Raw genomic sequence first — 22561 nt, forward strand, 5'->3', positions numbered from 1 at the left:
TGTGTGAGAGCAGGATTTTATTTTTCAGCCTTGACTGAAACATGTTTTATATCAGTGGTACAGCCTCATAATGTCCCAGTGTCATACGTAGAGTTAACTTGCACATGTCTGAATCACTACAATTCTTAGTAACTCCGTTATTCACCACAGTAACTCTAATGGGAATTGGCTGTCACAGGTGATAGCGCTTCACTCGTACGGAATTATGCACTCCAGAAAACGACACTGGGTCAGAATGCCAAAAAGGTCATTTTATTCCTGCACTTGAAGCCACATGATGAAGGACCTGAAGAGAACTGGCTGCCAAAGTAAGATAGACGTGTAATCACAGAACTACTGATGCCTGGAGCAGCCCTGAAGCCTAATCATGCCATGAGATTAACTCACTGACTCGTTTCAGACTCTAAAATGGACAATGCACCTGAAGCCTTTCAAGTTATAAGGCCACACAAGCATTAAGACTGACATAGTCACCATGACTTTCTATTCATCCTGTCTTAAACCTCTCTATGGTTTTGCTTAAGATGAGCTCACACTAATTTTATATTTCTGCCCACAATAAACTCTTTCAAAAGAGAGAGAAAAAGTCAAGAAAAAGTGATGCTGTTTCATTCTGTGCTCATGCACGCAAACAAAGGCTGGTTTAGGCAACCGGGCGGCCGTTTCCACAGTAACTGCCTCCCGCCTACCGTTGTGATGTCACAGCGGAACTGAGCTGTTGCCGTGGTTTCCGGCTCCTCCACACAACATCTTGTTTAAGCTAATGAACGGCAATGCAGTAATGCGCACACACTGTACACTGCAAGTCAGATGTTTGACCATCCACAGCACTTTGCAATTATTTGACGCGAAACCCATTGAGTCATACATTATAGAATTGCAGTATACATCATCACATAATCAACAAGTGCTTCACCCACAGCCGAGCTCATACAATACACCTATATATATATATATATATATTTTTTTTTTATATATATAATTGGCTGATTCACCACAGATAAAAGATGATGGAAGAAAACTGATTAAACTGATAAAAACTTTTCACATCACAATAAAACTACAATATCATGACAACCATGATAATGACAACCATGATACTATCGAGGGATGCGGTAGCTTAGTGGCTACGGTGTTGAACTACTGCTTGTAAGGTTGTGAGTTTGAATCCTAGGTCCACCAAGGGTCCACTGCTGTCCACTGGCTCTTAACCCTCAATTGTTCAGTTGTATAAAAGTGAGATAAAATGTAAATTGCTCTGGATTAATGTTGTAAATGTAACTCTTAAATATAGTCAAATATATATATGGTATTTCTAATTATAAAATTCAATAAAACAAATCTAAGGTTATTAAACCTTTCAAGTCGTTTTTACTTATTTCACCGAGCTTTACATTTACATACTTTTGGCAGAAAAAAATTTTTTTTAGAAAACTTTAGATAAGATTTTTTTGATTGAGCCGATAGAACACATTTATTATTATTTTTTAAAAAGTCGAAATTCTTTTTATTTGGTGGATCGTATTCTTTTAATAAAGAATAAATGATTTATTCTTGACTACATTTAAGACACTTTTACTTCCTTTTTTTTAAAGTGTACTGTAGTTCTAATTCTACATGGTTTTGTTTCCACTGAAATCTGTTTCTTTTTTGCAAGTATCTCAATGAGAATGAAAGTTTTAGCCTTGAGAGAAGACAACGTAGAGTAACGTTCCATCTCATCTAGTGACTCCTAAAAGTGAAAAGAGAAAATTTCATTTAAAGATTGCATTCCCGGTCCACTGATAGATGGCACCACCTACTTCTCCAATTATAACCAAAACATTTCAGAAAAAAATAACATTACTGCCCATGGGAAATAAGTTATTATCAGCATCATCCACATATCTCATCACCTGAGGTAAAAGTCACTCGGCACATTTCAGCACGAGCCTCATCGTCATCCCTTCACTTGACCGAACTCTTCACACTTACCTTAAAAGGGAAATAGTTTCTGATTAGGTGTGTTGGCTTATTTTTTGTTATTAATGACTTTTTATTTTAATTTCATTTTAATGCTTTGTTCACTGTTTTGAGAGCTGGTTCACAGTTTGACAGCTGGTGATTACTGATTAATTAAAATGACAAGAAACTTTACAAAGGATTGTATTCAGTCTTATGAGGTAAGATCTTGACACAGGACTGAGAGATGATGAGCGTCATTAGGATATTTTTTGCACCGGCGATATAATGGTGGATATATAATGGTCGTGAGCTGAGCTAAGTGATGTAAATTGGAAAATTGAACAAATACAGTGACTCATCTTTCTGTCTTGAACTCATACACATACATACAGTATACAAACACTGTAAATTCACTGAAGAAGAAATAAACGTGTTAAAGCCTTTATAAGTTACAAGAGTCTGCAAAGTAATGTGAGTAACATCCCAGCTGAAAACAAAAAAAAAAATGCTGTAGTTAAGGCAAGACACTACAGATGCTCTTACATATATTGTTTGTATAAGAACTTTTTCCTAAAATAATGCCTTTTTCTTTATCGAATTAAATCCGTATAAATTCGCATATCTAATTTATCTAAAACAAAAATGTAGCATTTAGATGATGTTAATTTTAGTTCACATTTCACTGTGAACACTCACTTAAGGGAAAGACAGTTTGTTGGGATTCTCATTTTTATTTAATGGAGGATTAAAAAAAGGATTTTTATTGCATATATAATCTCTATTCTAATTTTTGGTCCTGACTAAAGAAAAAAATGACATGACAGAGCAAAGTGTGTGGAGCTTCAGCCTTCTTCGTAGTTACTATCAAACTTTTCAACTATGTGGTGGTCATGAGTGGAGAATGAAATCAACATAATACTGCTGAGATTTGACATTTTGGTTATTACAGTTTAAGAGCAGATATGTCACATAATTCTCCAAAAATCTGTACTTCCGGTAGTGTCTTAACGTAAAACTACAGGAGACGTAGAATTTACTCAAAAGCAAATTCCGAAGGATTTAATAGATTTATCCATGCAGCAGATATTCTGTCTTAATAAACATATTACAATCCGTTATCTCTTGAAAAATGGTTACTGCACATGTGGCGTGTGGTTTTGTAAAAGCAGGGGGTAGATGAGGTTGGCAGCATCAGCCATGAACCAACAGAGCATCACAGCGCACACTGAGAGTAAGAGGATTACTCTGTGTGTATGTGTGTTTCTCCATCCTGTGCCTTAAGCATACACATGAACACACACACACACACACACACACACACACACACACACACACACACACACACACACACACACACACACACACACACACACCTTATACCTCTATATTAAGTGGCAGGTAAAGCCAAGGAGCCCATAAACCCCCTGACACACACACCTAACCCACCTAGCTGGAAAGAGTGTGTGACTTGTCTGGCACACACTTTGCACCTGCAGACAGAACACAGAAAATAAAATAAAAAAAATCACTCCTTGTATACTTCCATCCCAATGTGTGGATCTCCATTTACCCTAAAAATCATGGCCACTATGTTATAATGCAGTGATTTAGTGCTTCTTGTTGTTCGTATGCAGTTCACACAGAATGAGTGTTTGACTGCGGCAAACACGGGTGAAGCTCGGGTCAAGTGCAGCGCTGACCTTCACTCTGGGTTCAAAATTAGAGAGTTGAAAAGGACAATTTGTTCCTTTTAATATATCTTTAAAAGCGTTTGATTTCAGTATAAGCACATCACTGGTGAAGTGTGTGTTTGCTGGGATTAAATGCCGTGTGTGCACTGACTTTTCTCGTTCATGGAAAATTAGAAATTGGTGTTGCCAAGGAAACTTTCAATCGCTAGGTGAGTGCCTCTGTGTTTGTGTGTGTATGTGTGTGTGTGCACCCTGAAGTCATTGAGTTCAGAAAAAATGAGTGTCTGAGACTGATCATGATTTTTTTCTTGACTCTATTTATATAAACTGCATTTTTTTTTAAACATAATTAGGATGAACTGAAACATCACGCATGAAAAGTGTTCCTCAGCTATGTATGTATGTTCCTCACCAGCTCATCACATGGAGATTACACACAAACCGGTTTATGCACAGATTAGTATCGTTTTTCACACTGTGCTCTCTCTCGGACAGCAGCGGTAACCGAATGCTGCACATTCTGTCTGGTGCCTGGGAGAAAAGTCACAAGGAGGTCACCGTACTCGGCAAGCTGTTATACTGAAGCGGATGTGGTTTTGGTAGGGAAAACTCTTTGTATTATTGTAATCTGTATTTCCACTCTCTATATTTCAGTTCATTCTTATTTATGTCTCTTTTTCCTTGAATTAATGTTTGAGAAATCTGCATTAATAACTGATGTTCATTTAAATGGGAAAGACATAACTTAACTGACACCTACATTACCTTATGTTGAGTTTCTCCGGGATTAAAAATCGTTAATATAAATCAAAATTATTTACATTTCTGCAGTACAAAATGCGGGTATATGTGACGTCAGACAATAACTAGAGGTATTGGTTACTATGTTAACATTACTTATACTGTATTGTATTAATCAATTGAATTAGCGACTAATGTTAGTTCTAATTTAGATAATTAATGCTAAATATGGTTCAGTTATGAAGGTAAGGTTATGGCAATGACCCACATATAAACAACTAATTATATAGTTTTTGACATGTAATGATGTTTCAGTTTCTGGTCCATATCTGAGATACGGTTTCTTTAAGGTGGAGCCATATTCATACGAGATGGTTAGAATCACTCTATAGTGGTAGCTGGATTACATGAAATGATAAGTGAGGCTCATCAATGATTTGACATCTTGGCTATTGGAGCCATAAACAAATATCTAGAGAAGACATAGATAGATTCTGTATTCAAGACTAGTGATCTCAAATTCAAGACAAAACCATACAACACCAGGACTAACCAAGATCAACTCAAGACCTTGTTAAGACAAGGCCAAGCTCAAGTCAATCTCAAGTCCAAATGAAAGCAAGACTGAAAACATTAAATCCTAACAAAGACCAATGACCATGAGAAATCCAAGAGCAAATGTTAAGACAATCAGAGAAGTCAAAAAACATCTCGATACTGAACTCAAGTCCAATATATCTCTACTCTGCAAACTGGATTCTAATTCTTTTATTTAATGTATCTGTAACAACTAATTGATTTAGTATCTACAATCTGTTTATTGTATTAAAAAACTCACAGTAACAGGGAAATATTGTGAAAACGTCATTACAGTGAAGGTCTAAGGGCCGTCGTCGAACTCCCTCCATAAAATAAAAGCTGGGAATTATACGTTTCTACCAGACTTTATTTAACTTTTTTTAGTGTTAGATTTCTTTTACTATTTGAATGCCACTGTAAGAAATAATAATTTGGTTTAATTACATGTTTTCCATGATCTGTTTACATGTCTATAAGTACAATGCATTATCACAATTTCTTCCCTCTGAAAGATTGAACTTCATTTAACTGAACGATGTATTAGAGCGTTCTATAAAACTCTTGTGTTTTTCTCAAGTGTTTACAAACAGAATTCAACCCCTGCCCTTAGACCTCCGGTACAAGCCATGTTCGACGAACAAGGTTTTCGTTTCTTTTCGCAGTAAGAGGAAAACACGTCCAAATTCTTGTTCATGATAATCGCACACAGACTACAGAGGCAATTCAGCTAGAAAAACACCAGAGTACAGCTTAAGGGCTTATGAACTGTGACTGGCGTGTGGGGATGAAAAGAAGTGTGCTTGTCGTTTCTGAATCTAATCTAAAAACAGAGACAGAATATTTAGCATCTGTAGTTAACAAGTGTAGCACTCACACTCCAGCTAGTGTTGAAAGCAATCATCAGTTCATTTTCAGTCTGCAGTGTGAGAAGAGGCAGCACTGTGAAGCACAGTAGCATCTGTTACTAAGGCTGACACATAAAACACACATACGCAAATGTTTGGCTGCTCTACATAAGAGTATAAGACCAGGTGCTGTGTGAGCGGGTGTCTGGCAGCACATCTCGCTCCTTGTCTCTGTCCGTCACTGCTCTTAGCCAATCGGCTGTCATGTGCTTGGTGATTGGCACAGCGGGAGTGCAGACACTGTCATAGACCAGCCAAAAAACCTGCTGCTTTACAATATGGCTTTCTGCCCTTTGCAAACTAACAGACACCCTCAGTCACAACATTGAGCCCCCAATTTATTAGTATTGATTTTAGTATTAATTTTCTTATCCTTGATTGTAGGCTGACACACACACACACACACACACACACACACACACACACACACACACACACACACACACACACACACACACACACACACACACACACACACTAACTCAGTGATTCACCCTCTATCTTTCTTTCTCCCAGCTGCCAGTCATCCAGCAAATCTCAGAAAGCAACAAGGCACCAGGGAAATCAGTCAAAACTCACACCTATATTAAACACACATGCTGCCTCTTGCACAAACACACAGATGCTAATTCTGGCTCTAAGTTCTGCGAGATGAGACAAGACAGATACACTGTTTATTGTACAGTATGTGTCTGGTCTTTCAGAATGGCAACTGCAGCATCGCATCGGTGGACAGCAGCTGTTTAGACAACACACACAAAACACACACACACACACACACACACACACACACACACACACACACACACACACACACAACACAACACACTTCAAATGTCCATAAATGATCTTCTGTTGTGATGCATTATCGTTAAATTATTAAAGTATTAAAGAAAACAAAGTCTTTAGCAGTTTAAGGTTTGCATTGTTAGCTCCTGATTTGATCCTAGTGTTGCTTTGTCAGTTTAATAGTCAGTATGTCACAAGTGTACCCTCACAGTTGTTGATCACTACAATTCACCCTTCTGGCATAGGCATTTTCATACCATTTGAAACAAATCTAACCTTGAACCTGTTTTCTTCACACCACAAAGCTTTGCTCTGTACCTAATATAACCTCTTGCCATCTGACCAGCTGGCAGATACAGAACAGAAGTTCTCTGGACACTTCCTCGTCTGTCTCTCTCCTGCATTTGGCTGACAGGAGTGAAACCTGATGTGGGTTTATACTGTACTGTTGTAACCAATTTTTATTTGCATTTACAGCATTTTCTCATTTATACAACTGGGTAGTTGAGGGTTAAGAGCATGGCTCAAGGGCCCAACAGCGGCAACTTGGTGATCCTAGGATTCAAACTCATAACCTTCTGGTCAGTAGCCCAATGCAGGGTTCAATGTATAGTGCATTTTTAAATGTTTTTTCTGTTCACCATGGTCTCAAATGGTATCATAACCTTCCAGTCAGTTCAAACCAGTCTCATCCTCTGCCCTCTTATCAACAGGGCGTTCAACAGAACTGATTGTTGCTGTATGTTTTTATTGCTGTTTTTCACACTAGTCTGTGCAAACTCCAGTGATTGCTGTGTTTGTAACTTTCAGGAAATTAGCAGCTTCTGAAATGTTTAAATCAGCCCATCTGGCCCCAACTACCATGTTGCATTTAAAACAACTTAAATTGTGTTCACGCATTCGGATCGCTACAAATCTCTTTACTATAAAGTTGCCAGTACCTGTTCCTACTACTGATTGCCATGGTAATACCGGTAATCCATTTAATTCAGGTCAATTGTATCAGTTCAGTTGTATCACACTTTTAACACTGGACATTGTTGCAAAGCTGCCTTAAATGAATTTAAAGTAATTCATATTTATCCCTAAAAAGCAAGGCAAAGGCAATGGTGGCAAGAGCAATTTCAAGGGAAATTGAGGCAGAGGTAAAAACCACATCCTACTGAAAGTGACACTGGAGTGCCTAATTATAAATAATTTCCCTTTTATAACAGTATATTGTCAAGTGCAGTTATGTAACCAGGAGTTTTCAAAGCAATCTATAAGTAAGCATCAGCACAATTTCTGAATTCATTGCAAAAACATCAAATGTTCAATGTTAGACACCCAAGAGTAAAGCCGACTGCAGAAACAGCAGTTCAAAGCCACCATCATGGTCTCCAAGCAGCATCAGTTGAATGTAGATTTACTTTTAGATCCAGAAGCAACAAGATCAAGGAAAAACTCCCTGAAACGACATGATGAAGATACCTTGGAGGAGCCAGACTCAATGAAATAATTCTGGAAGGGGAATCTTTAGGGTATCTATGTGGCAGAGAATGAGTCACAAGTGCAAATGTGTATTCAGGAGTAGTAAGAACTGGGACTGGACTTTTTAGATTTCATTCTGTGCAGAGGCACAAGTGGTTAGGGCTTCCTGATTGAGAATAATGTAAATGCAATTTTGGACCAAAGAGGGTTTAAAAATACCACTGCGATTTCAAATCTCACCTCCTGTTGCACTGCTCCATCAAAGTCAATGTAGGCATGTTCGATTCTGAGCACAAAAATAGCAACTGAATGAAAGAGTGTGGAAATTGGCTCGTGCCAATTTAATTTGCAATTTTCTGGTGTTATTCTGTGTAATACTGATTAATGTCCAATTCTTGCAGCATGGACAAACATTGAAAGACAATTTCCACTCAGTTTAAAGCCCTATTGGGTTCAATTGTTTTTAATTAATACAAGACATCCACATCATGCACTCTGTATGACATAAACATGGATAGTTTGACTTGTCTTGTATTATTCAGCATAGGCAAGTGGATATATAGTTCATTTTAAGGATCTAAGGATTTCCATGTATCTCTTTTAAAATAATGTATGTATATGTGTTTTCACTATCCTGGATTATCCCTGGTAAGTTTGGTCTTCTATGATGAGCCAAAAGACCTGAGCAATGTCGGCTCATGGGACATGTCATCTCCAGGTCACATTTTATTGTGTTTTATTATTAACTTCAAGGTCTATTTACAGGCATATGCTGTTCTGTTCTTTCATTAAAGACTTGCTTTTTAACATGCTACCTTTGTAGGACAGGTTAAAGGATTAGAAATATTGGTGTGCTCTCCGACACTCCACCCCACATTGCACAGAGATAATCAGCTTTCTTTTCCTAAAGAGCAAACGTTGTTACAGCACCTAATTCTGTCTTCCACTACAACCTAATCCCTTTTACATCATGTCCTCCACTGTAGTCTCTCTCTCTCTCTCTCTCTCTCTCTCTCTCTCTCTCACACACGCACACACACACACACCAAGCAGGTGGCTGCCTGGTGAGGCAATTTATGACAACAATGGAGCATCTATCATCATGCAAGCTCACACTTGTAGCAAGATGGCTTTATACACGGCTGAAGAACCGCTCAATTCTATCTCAGTCAATTCCCACTCCCGCACTTTCTCTCTCTCTTTTCCTCACAGTTCCACCACATCTCTATGATTATTGTGATCAGAATTTCTCTGTCTTCTCCCTTCTCTCATAAATAGCAGAGATGGAATTAGTGACAGACAGCTAGACAGCAAGAATATTCCTGTCTTCGTGTCAACCAAATCTTACGCATGTATAGTGTATGTGTGATTACCACAGATAGGAACTTCTTCTCTGAAGAACTGAAGCACATTTACACTTACTCACTTATAATGCAAAACAATTATTGATTATTTATCTGCTTTGTATTAACACTTACCCTTAACTGTTTTGGATTTGAATAATTCAGTCACACCAAAAGTGTATAATTCTTTCTTTAGGAGATAGAACTGCTAGGAATTTTACGTTTTACTAGCTACAAAATTCAGAGTAAACAATGGAAGTGCCTCAGGTTCTGCCTTATAGCTCATAGACAACAGAAAACCTTTATCAAAATGTAAATAACCAGAATTACTTTCTCACTGTGTTGCTTCAGTGTACGTATGATGACGCTACATAGGAAAAGGTTTTTTAAATTTCTTAAATATTTCCTTCCTCATGAATGTAGCTGTATTGTTAATTGTAAACTATAACAACGAACAATTTACAAATAAAATTGTATGAATTAATACAATGAGCAAAAAGCTTTGGTGTGTTTCACAATCCCATGCTTTCATTCCATTCCATGGAAACCTAACCAAACAGACTGGTAGCTAATATCATGTAATCATTTATGGCAAGCTAGCTAGTGCCTTATACCAGACTAAGTAAAAGAAGTCGTATAAATTAAAAGGAGTATATGATTGTGCAGTACATTGTGTTTGTCGTCTTGACCTTTTATCTATGTCATTATATAGTGTTTTCACCTCTGGCTAACATCTAACCATATTTTGCTAACTTTTAACATTTGCCCATTTGGCTAATGCTTTTCTCCAGAGGTAAAAGAAGCAAATGAGCTATTATGGGTTAAGTATCTTGCTCAAAATCCCAACAGTGGACCTTGACAATGCCAGCATTTGAACCCATGACCTTCCAAAGCTACTTCTGTTTGAATATAGCCTACATTTGATATGAAACCTTTAGTTTTTTAAAAGGTCAATAAGGGTAGATTTCGTCAATATGGAGCCAGATTTTTATGTAAAGGCTTATTGCATAATGATTCCCCTCCAACGGTTTTGCTGTTCACATCATGTCAACGGTGAGCTAAGGAAGGAACAATAAACTGAAAAACTGGCTGTATACAAGAATGTCATATTTGGACCAGTCATAGACAGGACGCGGTCTCAGAAGAGTTCTGTCTCAAAAAGTAGTTTTTGTTTTAAATATACTGTAATAACCAAACTTACCTCAGATTCCTATTTTTAGTTAATATGTTTTCCATTATTTTCTCATTACAGGGACAGACGTCCTGTCTGTGGTGATCACAGGTATGTTACACACGTGATGAATAGAGATCAGGTGAAGAAACGCTGGCGTATTCCTTTAAGACACTTGTCTGCTCTTTTACTCTGTGTGCGTGTCTGTCTTTTTAATTAGGCTGTTAATGAAGCTCCTGGAACACAGTCAGCAGCCACTCAACCCTGCAATACACACATATACACATACACACAAACACACACACACATATACACAACGCCTGCTGAGTGCCACTATAAAACAAACATGATCTAGTCTAATCTCACGGCTGTGTGTTCACAGGAGCCATACAAAAGCTGCCATCAAATGTCTACACACTGACAGATTATTATCAAGAAGCTCTCACTGTCTCGGTTCAGTTCTCTTTCTAGCTGAACTCGGACATGGCTAACATGGCAGTTTGGAAATAACATGCCTGCGAAAGCACACGGCTGGCTGCAAAGGCGAGAGAGTACAGTGAAAGCTACAGCAGTGCATTGCTGAAACAAGCACTTCTGTTTGATTTGCTTTGAGATTAGGGAATAACATGACACTCGAATAAACACACATCTCTTTATGGTGACATTGCAATGAGAAAATGCTGCAAGGTCAGGACACAAACACACACACACACACACACACACACACACACACACACACACACACACACACACACACACACACACACACACACACACACACACACACACACACACCAAACACACACACACACCACACACACACACACACACACACACACACACACACACAGAGAGAGAGAGAGAGAGAGAGAGAGAGAGAGAGAGAGAGAGAGAGAGAGAGAGAGAGAGATACATTTTATGTATTTGGAGTAATGACATTATTTAAAGCAATGGAATTTCATTTCAAGCCCATTACAGTAAAAAGTTATAGAAAGGGCAGTTAACTTGGAAAGTATATTCTGCCCCCTTGTGGTGAACGTCAGTCAGTGCCTTAGTGTTTTTGAGGCAGTTTGTTTATTACTGTTGCAGACACAAAAAGAACAGTCAGTGTCTTAATCTGTTAATCAGTTTTCCGTTTACTTTAGTAAGTTTTGCCAGGGATCTTACTGAAAGTTAGAATATTTGTCGATGCTTCTCCTTAAACAAACATGACCATTGGATCTTTATTTTCGCCTGTAAGTCATGTAGCTTGTCATTTTAAAAAACAAAAGATGTGATGTTGAGGGTACATTTACAGCATTTAGCAAATGCCCTGATCTAGAGCAACTCACATTTTATACAACTGAGCAACAAGGGCCAGTAGAGGCAGCCTGGTGGACATGGGAATCAAACTCACAACCTTCCGATTTGTAATCCAGCACCTTAAACACTACCACATCCACATCAAACTTAGTGCTAATAAAAAGGATACATGAGCAGGAGGTCTGTACCTTCATGCAGTCGGAAGGGGGTGATGATGATAAACATAATATACTCTCATGCATACAGGAGTAATCAAGCATGCAGGAGGGGGTGGTATTTACTGTCATGCAGGTAAGAGGAGGCCATATTTACTCTCATGCATCCAGGTTGGATTGAATGGTTTTTACTCTCATATAGATGGGAGAAAGTAGTTATTATATCTTATAATATCAAATATCATGCATATAGGAGTGGTGGTATTTAGGCTCATACATGTTAGTTGGAATTTTTGCTCTCATACATGTGGGAGTGTGTGGTTTTTGCTCCCATGCATGGAAATGTGGCCAGTTTCCAACCAGTACTTCTCCCTGCTGTGAAGAAAAGAAACTCCACCTCTTTGTGTAAGAGTGGTATATAATGCTAATATAATGCTAATTAAAAACATAGACAATAACTCAGACAAAACAACCCATAAACCAATGTTTCTTAAGGCTTCAAGGTTGTGTTAAGGTCTCATAATAATACATACAGTGGGACCCAAAAGTCTGAGACCATTAAAGAAAACTATTTTTACAAATATAATAAAAAATTTTTAATTATGAATGACATTATCAGCAATAACTTCAGTGAACGTTAAAATGTCATTTACATGCGTTTGAAAAGTTTGTATTTGGTTTGACTTTTGTTTTAATTATTTATTTCATTTCAAATTTTAGAAAAGCAGTTAATTTAATATTCCCTTTTAGATTTTCTTTTTGCACTTGAGCTGGCACAGACTCCACAAGTCTGTATAAAACCTGATGAACATATTTGTCAGTGGAAGGAATATTTTATCTTTTGTACAAATAAGTTAAAAACGTCACAATATAACAAATTTGTGGTGTCGCAGAGAAGGGACAGTCTTTAAAGCCAATATTGTTTTACTGAAAGCTGCTTTTTGAAGCCATGGATGTGAAATGCAGGCTGGTATCACTGAACAGCTGAGTGATGTCTGCACCAACATGTATCACCTACTGACACTGCTGTCACAGGGCTGAGTCACACACTGTGTGCTTGTGAAAGTCTGTTTAAATGTCACTCTTTAAATAAAGTTCTCAAAGGTGTTTTTTTCCCCCAGTTCATGTCAGGCAGTGATGTTGTTTCATAGCACAAATATCACTGTTTAAAACCTAAAGCTAGTGACTCAGTGTGAATAGCTGTACATCACTACGCAAAACTGATTACAGAAACATTAAGCTGTAGACTGCCGCATAGCCAACATATACTTTATATATATATATATATATATATATATATAAAGGATTTAAAACACATAGACAACCGGTGCATATTGGAAAACAAGAAAACTCTTCTGACAAAGAATCGAGTCAATTCATTTACTGTTTCTGACAAAAAGAAGGAAAGGAAAAACCCTCGATCTCATTTTCGCAGTTACAATCACATTACATTGTTTGTCCTCTACTACAAGGTCCTAAGCGTAGATGACATCAGTAACTGTGTCGCAACCTCAACTCATGTCATTCTGTCATGTGTGGTATTACAGCCAATGTTTGGACATGTAGTTATGAGCCATCAGTATCGCTATGTCATTATTCCTGTCACATTTTTATTACTCGCTTAAATTCCAATACTAACATCTAACTGTGGTCAGTATGATAAAAGCAATGGATCCCAACAGGCCCAACCAAGTGAACTAAGTGGCTGTTATGGGCCCCACAGCCAGCAGGGGGCTTCATCACAGGCTGGGAGAAATAAGCTACTAACAGCAGCATGTTAGCACAATTGCTTTAATAAATGTAGGCCATAAGTATGAAATAAAGCACGATGGTGTAACGTGGCTTGACGAGAAATGGGATTATTATTATACCACAGCAATGTGCGTTTAAAATGTATTACTGTTGTTTTACCTGTATATAGTTATATTTAATGAATGAACTAATTAATTAATTGATTGATTAATTATCCTGTTATCAAGCAGCCTTGAAGAGTTATTTCCTCACCAGCTTCTCTTTTTCTCTTCCTTCATGGCAAAACATGTATCTTGTTGTATTACTGAGAAACCAGAAAGCACACAATTCTCTGCCCTGAAGCATTTCTCATGCTGGAAAACTTACTGTTACAAGACCCTTTCAGAAATTTTCAGTCAATTTCATCCATTTATTATTTGCCTCAGGTTATACTGGCTGTCTCTCTTACAGGTGGAAGAAGTGGGGAAAACAATAGAAGCTTCTGTTTGTTTGTTTGTTTTATAAAATTATAACCGAATCTGTTGTCACAGCTGCTGTTATAGAATATGAATCAACCGCTTCTGGCCAGGTTTCATTTATACTACAGTGTGTGTGTGTGTGTGTGTGTGTGTGTGTGTGTGTGTGTGTGTGTGTGTGTGTGTGTGTGTGTGTGTGTAGTTTATTTGGTCTTGGAGGCTTTAATCAGTCAGCTACTTGACTAGCCATCTATCTTAGAAACCTTGACAGCTTTTAAGCATTTAGCTCATGAAAGAAAGATAGAAAAAAGAAAGAAAGAAAGAAATTTCAGGTCTCAGTCATGAGCAGTCCCCAGTGTAATAGACTTGCAATGATGTTTAGCTAACCAGCTCATGTCAATGTGGAAAAGCAAAAAATTATATCCTGGAATGAAAGCAAATTGACTAAAAGAAATTAAATATAAACCATTCCTAATGTCACGACATGTTTTCTAGCTTTACTGCATAGGCATTATGAGTTATCAGCTGATAGCAGATATTTGCTACAGACATTTGTGGTAGGTTTTTTGTTTTGTTTTTTGTCACAAAAAATGAATAATGAATTGTTTCATAACCTTGAAAAAGACATTGCCATTGCTGCTGCTATTTTAGCCTCAGGCTATACGTTTATTTTATTGTTAAATTGCGCTTTACTGTTGCTGCCTGTGTTCTTTTAAAAGTCTGCAACAAGCCCAGGACACAAAAACTACAGGTATGTTGGCTCATTTTAGGCCTAATAGCTACATGTGATTTGATGGTTGGGATGTAGATAGATGAGGTGTCTCCTAATTGTGAGATACGTAGATGGATAATCACCTGGTCAGTGGTTATAATACGTAAAACACTTATGAAACTTTAAGTTTACATGAATGGATCATAAATGTAATCCAAAGAATAGGATTATGTATTTTTTTATAGCCTTGAGCATTACCTTAAAGTCAAGTATTCCAGTGCATGATTACGCTGTGGATTGCACAGGCTGTCTCTGTGCACAATAAACCATCACAATGACTGTCTTCTGATTCCTCAATCTTACTTCTGAAAAAACTGCAGTATTTTTGATTATCAGGAAATATTTTGCCTGAAAGGTGCCTGGAAATTGGTGCAAGTCATGGCCTAATGGTTAGAGAGTCTGACTCGTAATCCTAAGGTTGTGGGTTCGAGTCTCAGGCCGGCCACGACTGAGGTGCCCTTGAGCAAGGCACCGAACCCCCCAACTGCTCCCTGGGCACCGCAGCATAAATGGCTGCCCACTGCTCCGGGTGGGTGTGTGTTCACTGCTGTGTGTGTGCACTTTGGATGGGTCAAATGCAGAGTCACTTTTTTTTTTTTTTTTGAAATCTCAACCAATTATAAAAACCATATAAACTATTTTTTTTCAGCAACTTGATTTTTACTAGCCTTGCAAATAAAATCTGTCTGTATACGATGATATAGGCTAATGTTCTTTGGTCAAAAGTAGCAAGATGATTGCATGAGTGTTTTTGGAAGGGATCATTGCAAAATGTTGAAATGTTTTATGGCGTGGGAGGCCACAAAAAAACCTGCACTCACTGAGACTCGCCTACGTGGCAGTTGCTCTGCTGAGGAAATGGCCTTTTATCAAATTCTGAAAGTGTAGTATGACTCAGGATGACTGCATCAAGACCGAACCTCAGACAGTAAGCAAGACCATGGAAGGAGCTGTATATTTTATCATTTCACTTAGCTTTTTGCACAATCTTGGCCAGTTATTGTGCTGTAACATGCACGTGTAACATGTACATAGAGAAGAAATGCTCATAAAAGATTGTAAATATCTCTGAAAGTGCAGACTTCACTTACTGTGATGACACAATGTCCACTAGAGGCGCCGCAGAGACCGTGCGACATAAACTTGCACAAATCTTCCGAGTCCTGTGCACCTAAAGGCATACTTTTCTTTCTTTCTTTCTTTCTTTCTTTCTTTCTTTCTTTCTTTCTTTCTTTCGTTCTTTCTTTCTTTGTCATTATGTCTCTCACTCTCTCTTTCTCTCTCCATCTCTCTCTCTTTCTCTCTCTGTCCCTCCCTCTCTCTCTTGTTCCTCAAAGGTTAAAATTGGTTCCAGACCCGATCCACTTGCTGACTCGACATTCCACAGTTGGCCGCAGCACCTTTTCATCCCCACGCCTTCGCCAAAAGGAGAGAGAGAGAGAGAGAGCGAGAGAGAGAGACAGGGAGAGAGAGAATGAGGAATAAAGGAAAAAGGCAACTCTACAGAATCTGAAACCTTTTAAGAATGTTAGGAAAAGCAAAAAAAAAAAAAAAAAAAGAACTGGCCAGAAAGATTGCTTGAACCTATGAATTTATGAATCAATATGTCATAACTAGAAAAAGCTAGTAGCTGTAGTTTGTGCCACACTACTCCTCAGATCATTTATGTAAACTTTCAAAAGAGCTCATTTACAAAACAGCACTCAAAAAATGGAAAGACACCAAATTGATCCAAGCACCAGCTAATCTCAGCAGCACAGTCGAGCTTTAACTAGCACCAGCCATGCTGAAAAGACCTTTAAATTACTCTCATTCTTTAATCCACACAGCTCATTTCTACCCCCAGTGTTCCCTCTATGTCTCTGTCTCTCCTCTGTATTGTCAAATGCTCCACATGCTATCAATTCCTTTCATCTCTAATCACTATGATTATCACATCCAGACAGCACCCAGCATTCAGCTGGAGAGAGAACGAGAAACAAAGAGGTGAGAGAGAGAGAGAAGCGACATGAAAGGGAAAATAAAAGGGGAGAATTCCACAGGCAGATGATTTGTGGACTCAAAAATTAATCCTCCTTTTAGCTGGAGGTAATCAAAAAGATGAATAAAAGTAAAAACAGGACCACATCACAGTCACAGTCTGCAAAAATACTGCTATGGTATAACACTTTGGTACAGATAGTGTGCTTGTGTGTGTGCATTTGTCTGGGAATCTGAGCTGGTATGGCTTTTCTGGAAATTCTTTTCTGTACCGCAAAAAATACAAATGACCGGATGGTAACTAAGAAACACATATATGGTTATAAACTGAATTCCCAAAAAAGAGTTAACGTGAAGCATAAAAAGAACACTATTTGCATATCAGTCACATATCAGCCATTTTTAAACTGGTGGATTCTGGTTGGTTGGTGTGCAGGTATAACGCAACAGTTCAAATGGGGTGGAGTTCCACCTTCGTGTTTGATTGACATCTGCTGCGCTCCACACAGCTTTCTACATGTCACCACAAAAAGAAAAAAAAACAAACCCTTGAAACAAAAACAAAGTCAGTTCAATTAGTCCTTGTGTGTGCAGGCCAGTTTGCTGAGTCAATCATTAAGATTTCATCTATCTTCCTTCATTATTCCCCTTGCTCGTTTAGCTCCATGTCCGACACCAGGATATTTTTCTCTGCCTCTTCAGATGGGGTGAGGTTAGTGCGACTGTAACGAGCGCCCTCGTAGGATCCGGAAGAGCCTGGGCTATTCCTACGATACAGATAAACTCCGCCCACTATCAGAGCAATCAGTACCAGGAGAGCCAGCAGAATGAGAACGAGAGCAGGTAGATGATCTACATCAGCTACAGAAACAGAGAGAAGGATAATGAACAAACTATTCCTATTATTATCAAATAAATATTCTGCATTTACTAAGATTCACTTGATTAGTGTAAACAGAGCACTTTACCTGCTACAACAGAAGCCTCCAGTCCTAAAAGAACAAAAGGAAAAGAAAATCTACATAAAAAGTGGGTCAAAAAGCAGCTCATTCATTCATTAATTCCTTTATTTACCTTTTTGTTTGCTTGTTTGTCCATCATCTGTGTTTATTTTTGTTAGCAATTTTTTAAACTGTAGGGTCATTGAAAAGTGTTTTTTTAATCTTATTACTAGCATTCGTCTTCTTCTTCTTCTTCTTCTTCTTCTTCTTCTTCTTATTATTATTATTATTATTATTAGTAGTAGTAGTAGTAGTAATATACTACTAATATATAAACCTATGCCAAAGGTCATTTTGTTTCGTGGTTGTTCCAAAACATTAAATGTAACAATAAAGAACTAAAAAGTTTGACATTCTGTAATAAATCATTTGTATTCTTTAATAAAGAAAAACATTTATTAGTTGTCAAATTGCTGTGGTATAAAAGGTATAAAACACTTCAGAGTTTGTTGTTATTGGAAAAGAATCTGCTTTGGAGCAGTGAGTATAACTCCACTTTATATCTCGCAACATCACACCAAACTGTCTTTGGTTACTTTTTTATAACAGCACACTCAGTCATGTTTTATTCAGGACTTATTGAAATTATAGTTGTGAAATTTGACTATTAAAATGACTTTAGCTCAGTTGGTTTTTATGACATATAACGTAACAGGTTATCTAGGTGTGAGACTCGATGATTTGAGGACTTATGTGAGGTGTGTGTTAGGAGGTAAATCCCTACCTCGGGGCCGTTTACAGATGACTCCGTGTGTGCGGTTCTTGCAGGATCCAGGCTTCCAGAGCCCTGTGTTACTCTGCACCCAGAAGCAGCTGTTAGCAGAGAGCATGCTCAGATTCCCGTCCTGCTGCTCCCAGTTAGTGTACTCCACCACCGAACTGTCCGGCCACTGCAGACTGCCTCCTACTTACACGACAAGAGGAAAACTGGTAGAGTTACCAACATACAGGATGAAACTAATCCCTGAATGACTGATTGGCTATTCATTTAATCCAAACGTAAAATTTTAACCCAAGTAATTTTCTGTCTAAACAAATATGGAGGAAAATATAACACTCCTGAAGGCAGGATGGAGGTTACCTTTGGTACTGAAGGTCATGCCAAGCCAGGCACCATGAGCCTGCTCCTGGTAGCTCTGAATGTGTTCCCAAACAAAACCATTCTCATTCTCATCCAGCACTGATAGTAGCTCTGCTCGCACTGAGAGAAAGAGACAGATGAGAGAAGAAAGAAAAAACATTACGCTAACCATCACTGTAAGATATTGCATTTTCAAAAATATGTACACTGTTAGTCAGATGCTTTACCATGCTTGATTTTACTTATTTCACAGTTTTTCTTCGGTTTACACTTCAACTTACGTGGAGAGTCCACCATATAAGTCACTGTGATTTAGTTGTTACAATAGAAACGATCACTTTAAGGTTTTAAGGTATAAGGTAATAAGTACTGTTCTTATAAAAAGTTAATCAACATGTTCTGACCAATCAGATTAAAGAATTCTGTTAAAAGTAAAAGTGTTAAAAAAAAGAGGCAAATCTTTGTATTTAAGCTATTATCTAGCTGCCCGCTGATCTGAATAAGGACTGTAAATTGGGATCTCTGTATTAATGGTACTGAATTGTGTCTTTGTTAATCCTATAGGTTAAGATTAATTCTAGAGCGTAATTAGGGTGTTTAAGAGTGGTTTTTACATGTGTACATATGTGCGCATGTACCTTTCTTGCAGGCGTGCTCAGCATCGTGTTGTAGCCGCAACTGGTTGAGGTTAAAGGCGTAACAGGAGTTTCTGAATGGAACCCAGGCCCAGTCTCCGACTGTCTGAAGGCAGTGACCCGGATACATCCACCTGTGATCTACTGCTCGCTCTGACGGACAAAGAGGTGTCGCAACCAGAAAAGATCACACATTCAGTGTTGTTGGGACAAGACCATTATGAGATCTAATCTTAAAGCATGGTCATGTCATATCAGAATTACAGTAAATGTATTAATTTTTAAAGATGTTACTCTATTTGTATGAAAATGGTTATTTCCATAGAAATGCATTTAATGCTTTAAAGATGGACAGCGATGCTATACTATTTATTATACAGACAATGACATAAGATGATGGATAATGTTCTCTTGACATAATACTCCTAGTCACATTAACTTTGGAAGCTGCTGCTGTGATTTAGTGAGATATCAATAAGTCCTTCCGAGTCTGATGAAGACAATGTTTGTGTTATAAGCCAGAGTTGTGTAATTACCATAATTCTGACATGACATAAACGTGTAATTACACTATTTACATTTTGCAATTTATAGAATATTTGCAATTTTACAATCACATCATACCTGTATTCAGCTCACAGATGGTTGCATCCAATTTTATATTACAGGATGACATAGTCCATTGGCCATTGGTGGTCATGTGACCACACCCAGCCATCAGATTAGGTTCTCTATCTCGCCAATTGCTGAAAGTAACTTCGTCCTCTCCCAGCCACTTGTAACCACGGCCCTAGAGACACAATGTTTCATTTACACATTTGGCTTGACATTTAAACATGTAGAACGGCATTTGCGATCTAAACAGCACATACACATGCATGCACACCCACTCACCCCATCACTGTGTAGTGCGATCCAGGCAGGTTTGCGGAGGGCATTGAGTAGGAGTGTGAGGTATGCTTGCTGCTGTGGGTCTCGTACCGAGGCCAGACTACCATTAACAGATTCACACACATGTAGAGCCCCTTCCCAGTCTAGCCGTGCCTGTAACAAACGGTACTGTTTGCCCTTAAACTCCAGCTGCCCCTCAGGAACAGGGGGAAGAGGGTCCACACCGGGGGGAATAGCAGGGTCTGACACAAAACACATTAACACACAGATTCTTTATATGTTGTAGCTCTCAACACATGTAGCCCATTTATCAGGATTATTAAAACAACATAAGATTTCATATATTACATCAAATGAATCCTACACCATACCTTTGTTTTTCATGCAGATGTAGCCATGTTTCTCTGATTCACATCCTCGAGATGCCCACATTCCTGTGGTTCTGTGAGGACTAATATGGAGTAGCACCACACAATTAGTCTAGGAATACACACACATGCACAGGGACCAAATGAAAAACATTAATACATGTGTTGAAATGAGGAAAACTTTCCAAATTTAATGACGAATATTTGATCAAATACTTAGTTCATAAATTATGTGCATAAGGTTATAAGATTTTTTTTCATACTGGACTTTTGTTTTGTCCACCGTTGGTCACTGGCTCCCCAGGGCCCCAGTTTGTATAGCTAAGAAGACCAGGCTCCGCCCATTTAAAGTGTCCTTGGGAATCTGACGTAAGCCCCAACCACAGATGAAAACTCGAGTTGGGCATCAGAGTCACCAGGAATGCTGCAGAACAGGGAATGAGAAATGTGAAAGAAGATCTAAACATCAAATTTTTGGCGAGTCCAATTCTAGGTGTATTCTAGGTAACATTTGCATTCTGTCAAATCCATGCTCATTAAAAAGAAGGCAGCATAAGCCTTCCAGAAATATAAGTAATCTTTTCAGAAGTCCAATTTTACATCTTAAGCATGTTTTGGACCACAAGAGGAAAACCAGACATCTGGCCTCTTAATACAAGTGTGTGAATTTGCATGGAGCACTTCTAATATTACACTGACATGATGAGGTGTTGGATATAGACCGATGCTACAGTCAATACCAATAGTGTGTGTGTGTGTGTGTGTGTGTGTGTGTGTGTGTGTGTGTGTGTTTTGGTACCTTGCTCAATGTGAGTGGGCACTGTGGCTAGTGTTGCCCCTTGAGACTGGCACATCATGCGGGCAGCGGACCATGTGACACGCCTCGACTCCTCTTTCCCAAACACCTTATAACACTATTCAAAATAAAATGAAAGCATCTTACATACAGTTTATATTTTCAGATTCTACCATTTTTCACCCAGTTTTGCTAATTGTTTTCCTCAATTCTTTCCTACAAGACAACAGCTACGAGTCTGGAGGCTGAAGACTAACCATCCATTCTCCAGGATAAACAAAGGGTAGTAGAACACTCTTTCAGGGGAGCACAAACTTCTCTAATCTGTTTGCTTGAACAGACAAGACACCTGTGATTTGTTTTGCCTCATCCTCAATGACTGAATTCATTCATCTGTAAACAGATAACGAAGTCAAATGCTGACTTGTCTGGGTATTTCTCTGAGGCGTCAGGCAGTCTAGATACAGCAAGCGATGCTGAATTAAGGCCAGGAATATAGTGAAAGACCAACAATGGACTCTTCTCTCTGTTGCATCAGGGAAGCATTTGAAGGGTGGTATCTTCCCACAGGTCATTCGGGCCCTCAACAAGGTCAATACTTATACTATTCTTAACTTTGCTAACTTACTACCGCTATCAGATTTTTTGCACAGCATATAACCGTAAAAACACGTGAACATCTGCATTTATAATAGTCATACTATTCTACCACTATCCATGTTTATATGTATATATATATA

General features: G+C 38.3%; 1 protein-coding gene across 2 annotated transcripts in view; it reads right to left on the bottom strand.

Annotated features, from left to right (window-relative positions):
- Nucleotides 1-13456: 13456 nt before the first annotated feature.
- Nucleotides 13457-22561, bottom strand: part of mrc2 (mannose receptor, C type 2) — a 39811-nt gene continuing 30706 nt past the window's right edge. Inside the window, exons 20-29 of one of the 2 annotated variants that reach the window (XM_027138963.2) lie at nt 21825-21939; nt 21289-21449; nt 21029-21137; nt 20661-20899; nt 20391-20556; nt 19770-19919; nt 19132-19251; nt 18775-18957; nt 18018-18041; nt 13457-17910 (exon numbers count right to left, since the gene is read on the bottom strand). In XM_027138963.2, the coding sequence (XP_026994764.1) occupies nt 17690-17910; nt 18018-18041; nt 18775-18957; nt 19132-19251; nt 19770-19919; nt 20391-20556; nt 20661-20899; nt 21029-21137; nt 21289-21449; nt 21825-21939 (1488 nt within the window). In that variant the 3' untranslated portion in view covers nt 13457-17689. The remainder of the gene's footprint in view (nt 17911-18017; nt 18042-18774; nt 18958-19131; nt 19252-19769; nt 19920-20390; nt 20557-20660; nt 20900-21028; nt 21138-21288; nt 21450-21824; nt 21940-22561) is intronic. The other variant, XM_027138964.2, reaches the window with a different exon arrangement.

This window comes from Tachysurus fulvidraco, chromosome 15, assembly GCF_022655615.1.
Source record: "Tachysurus fulvidraco isolate hzauxx_2018 chromosome 15, HZAU_PFXX_2.0, whole genome shotgun sequence".
Taxonomy (NCBI): domain Eukaryota; kingdom Metazoa; phylum Chordata; class Actinopteri; order Siluriformes; family Bagridae; genus Tachysurus; species Tachysurus fulvidraco.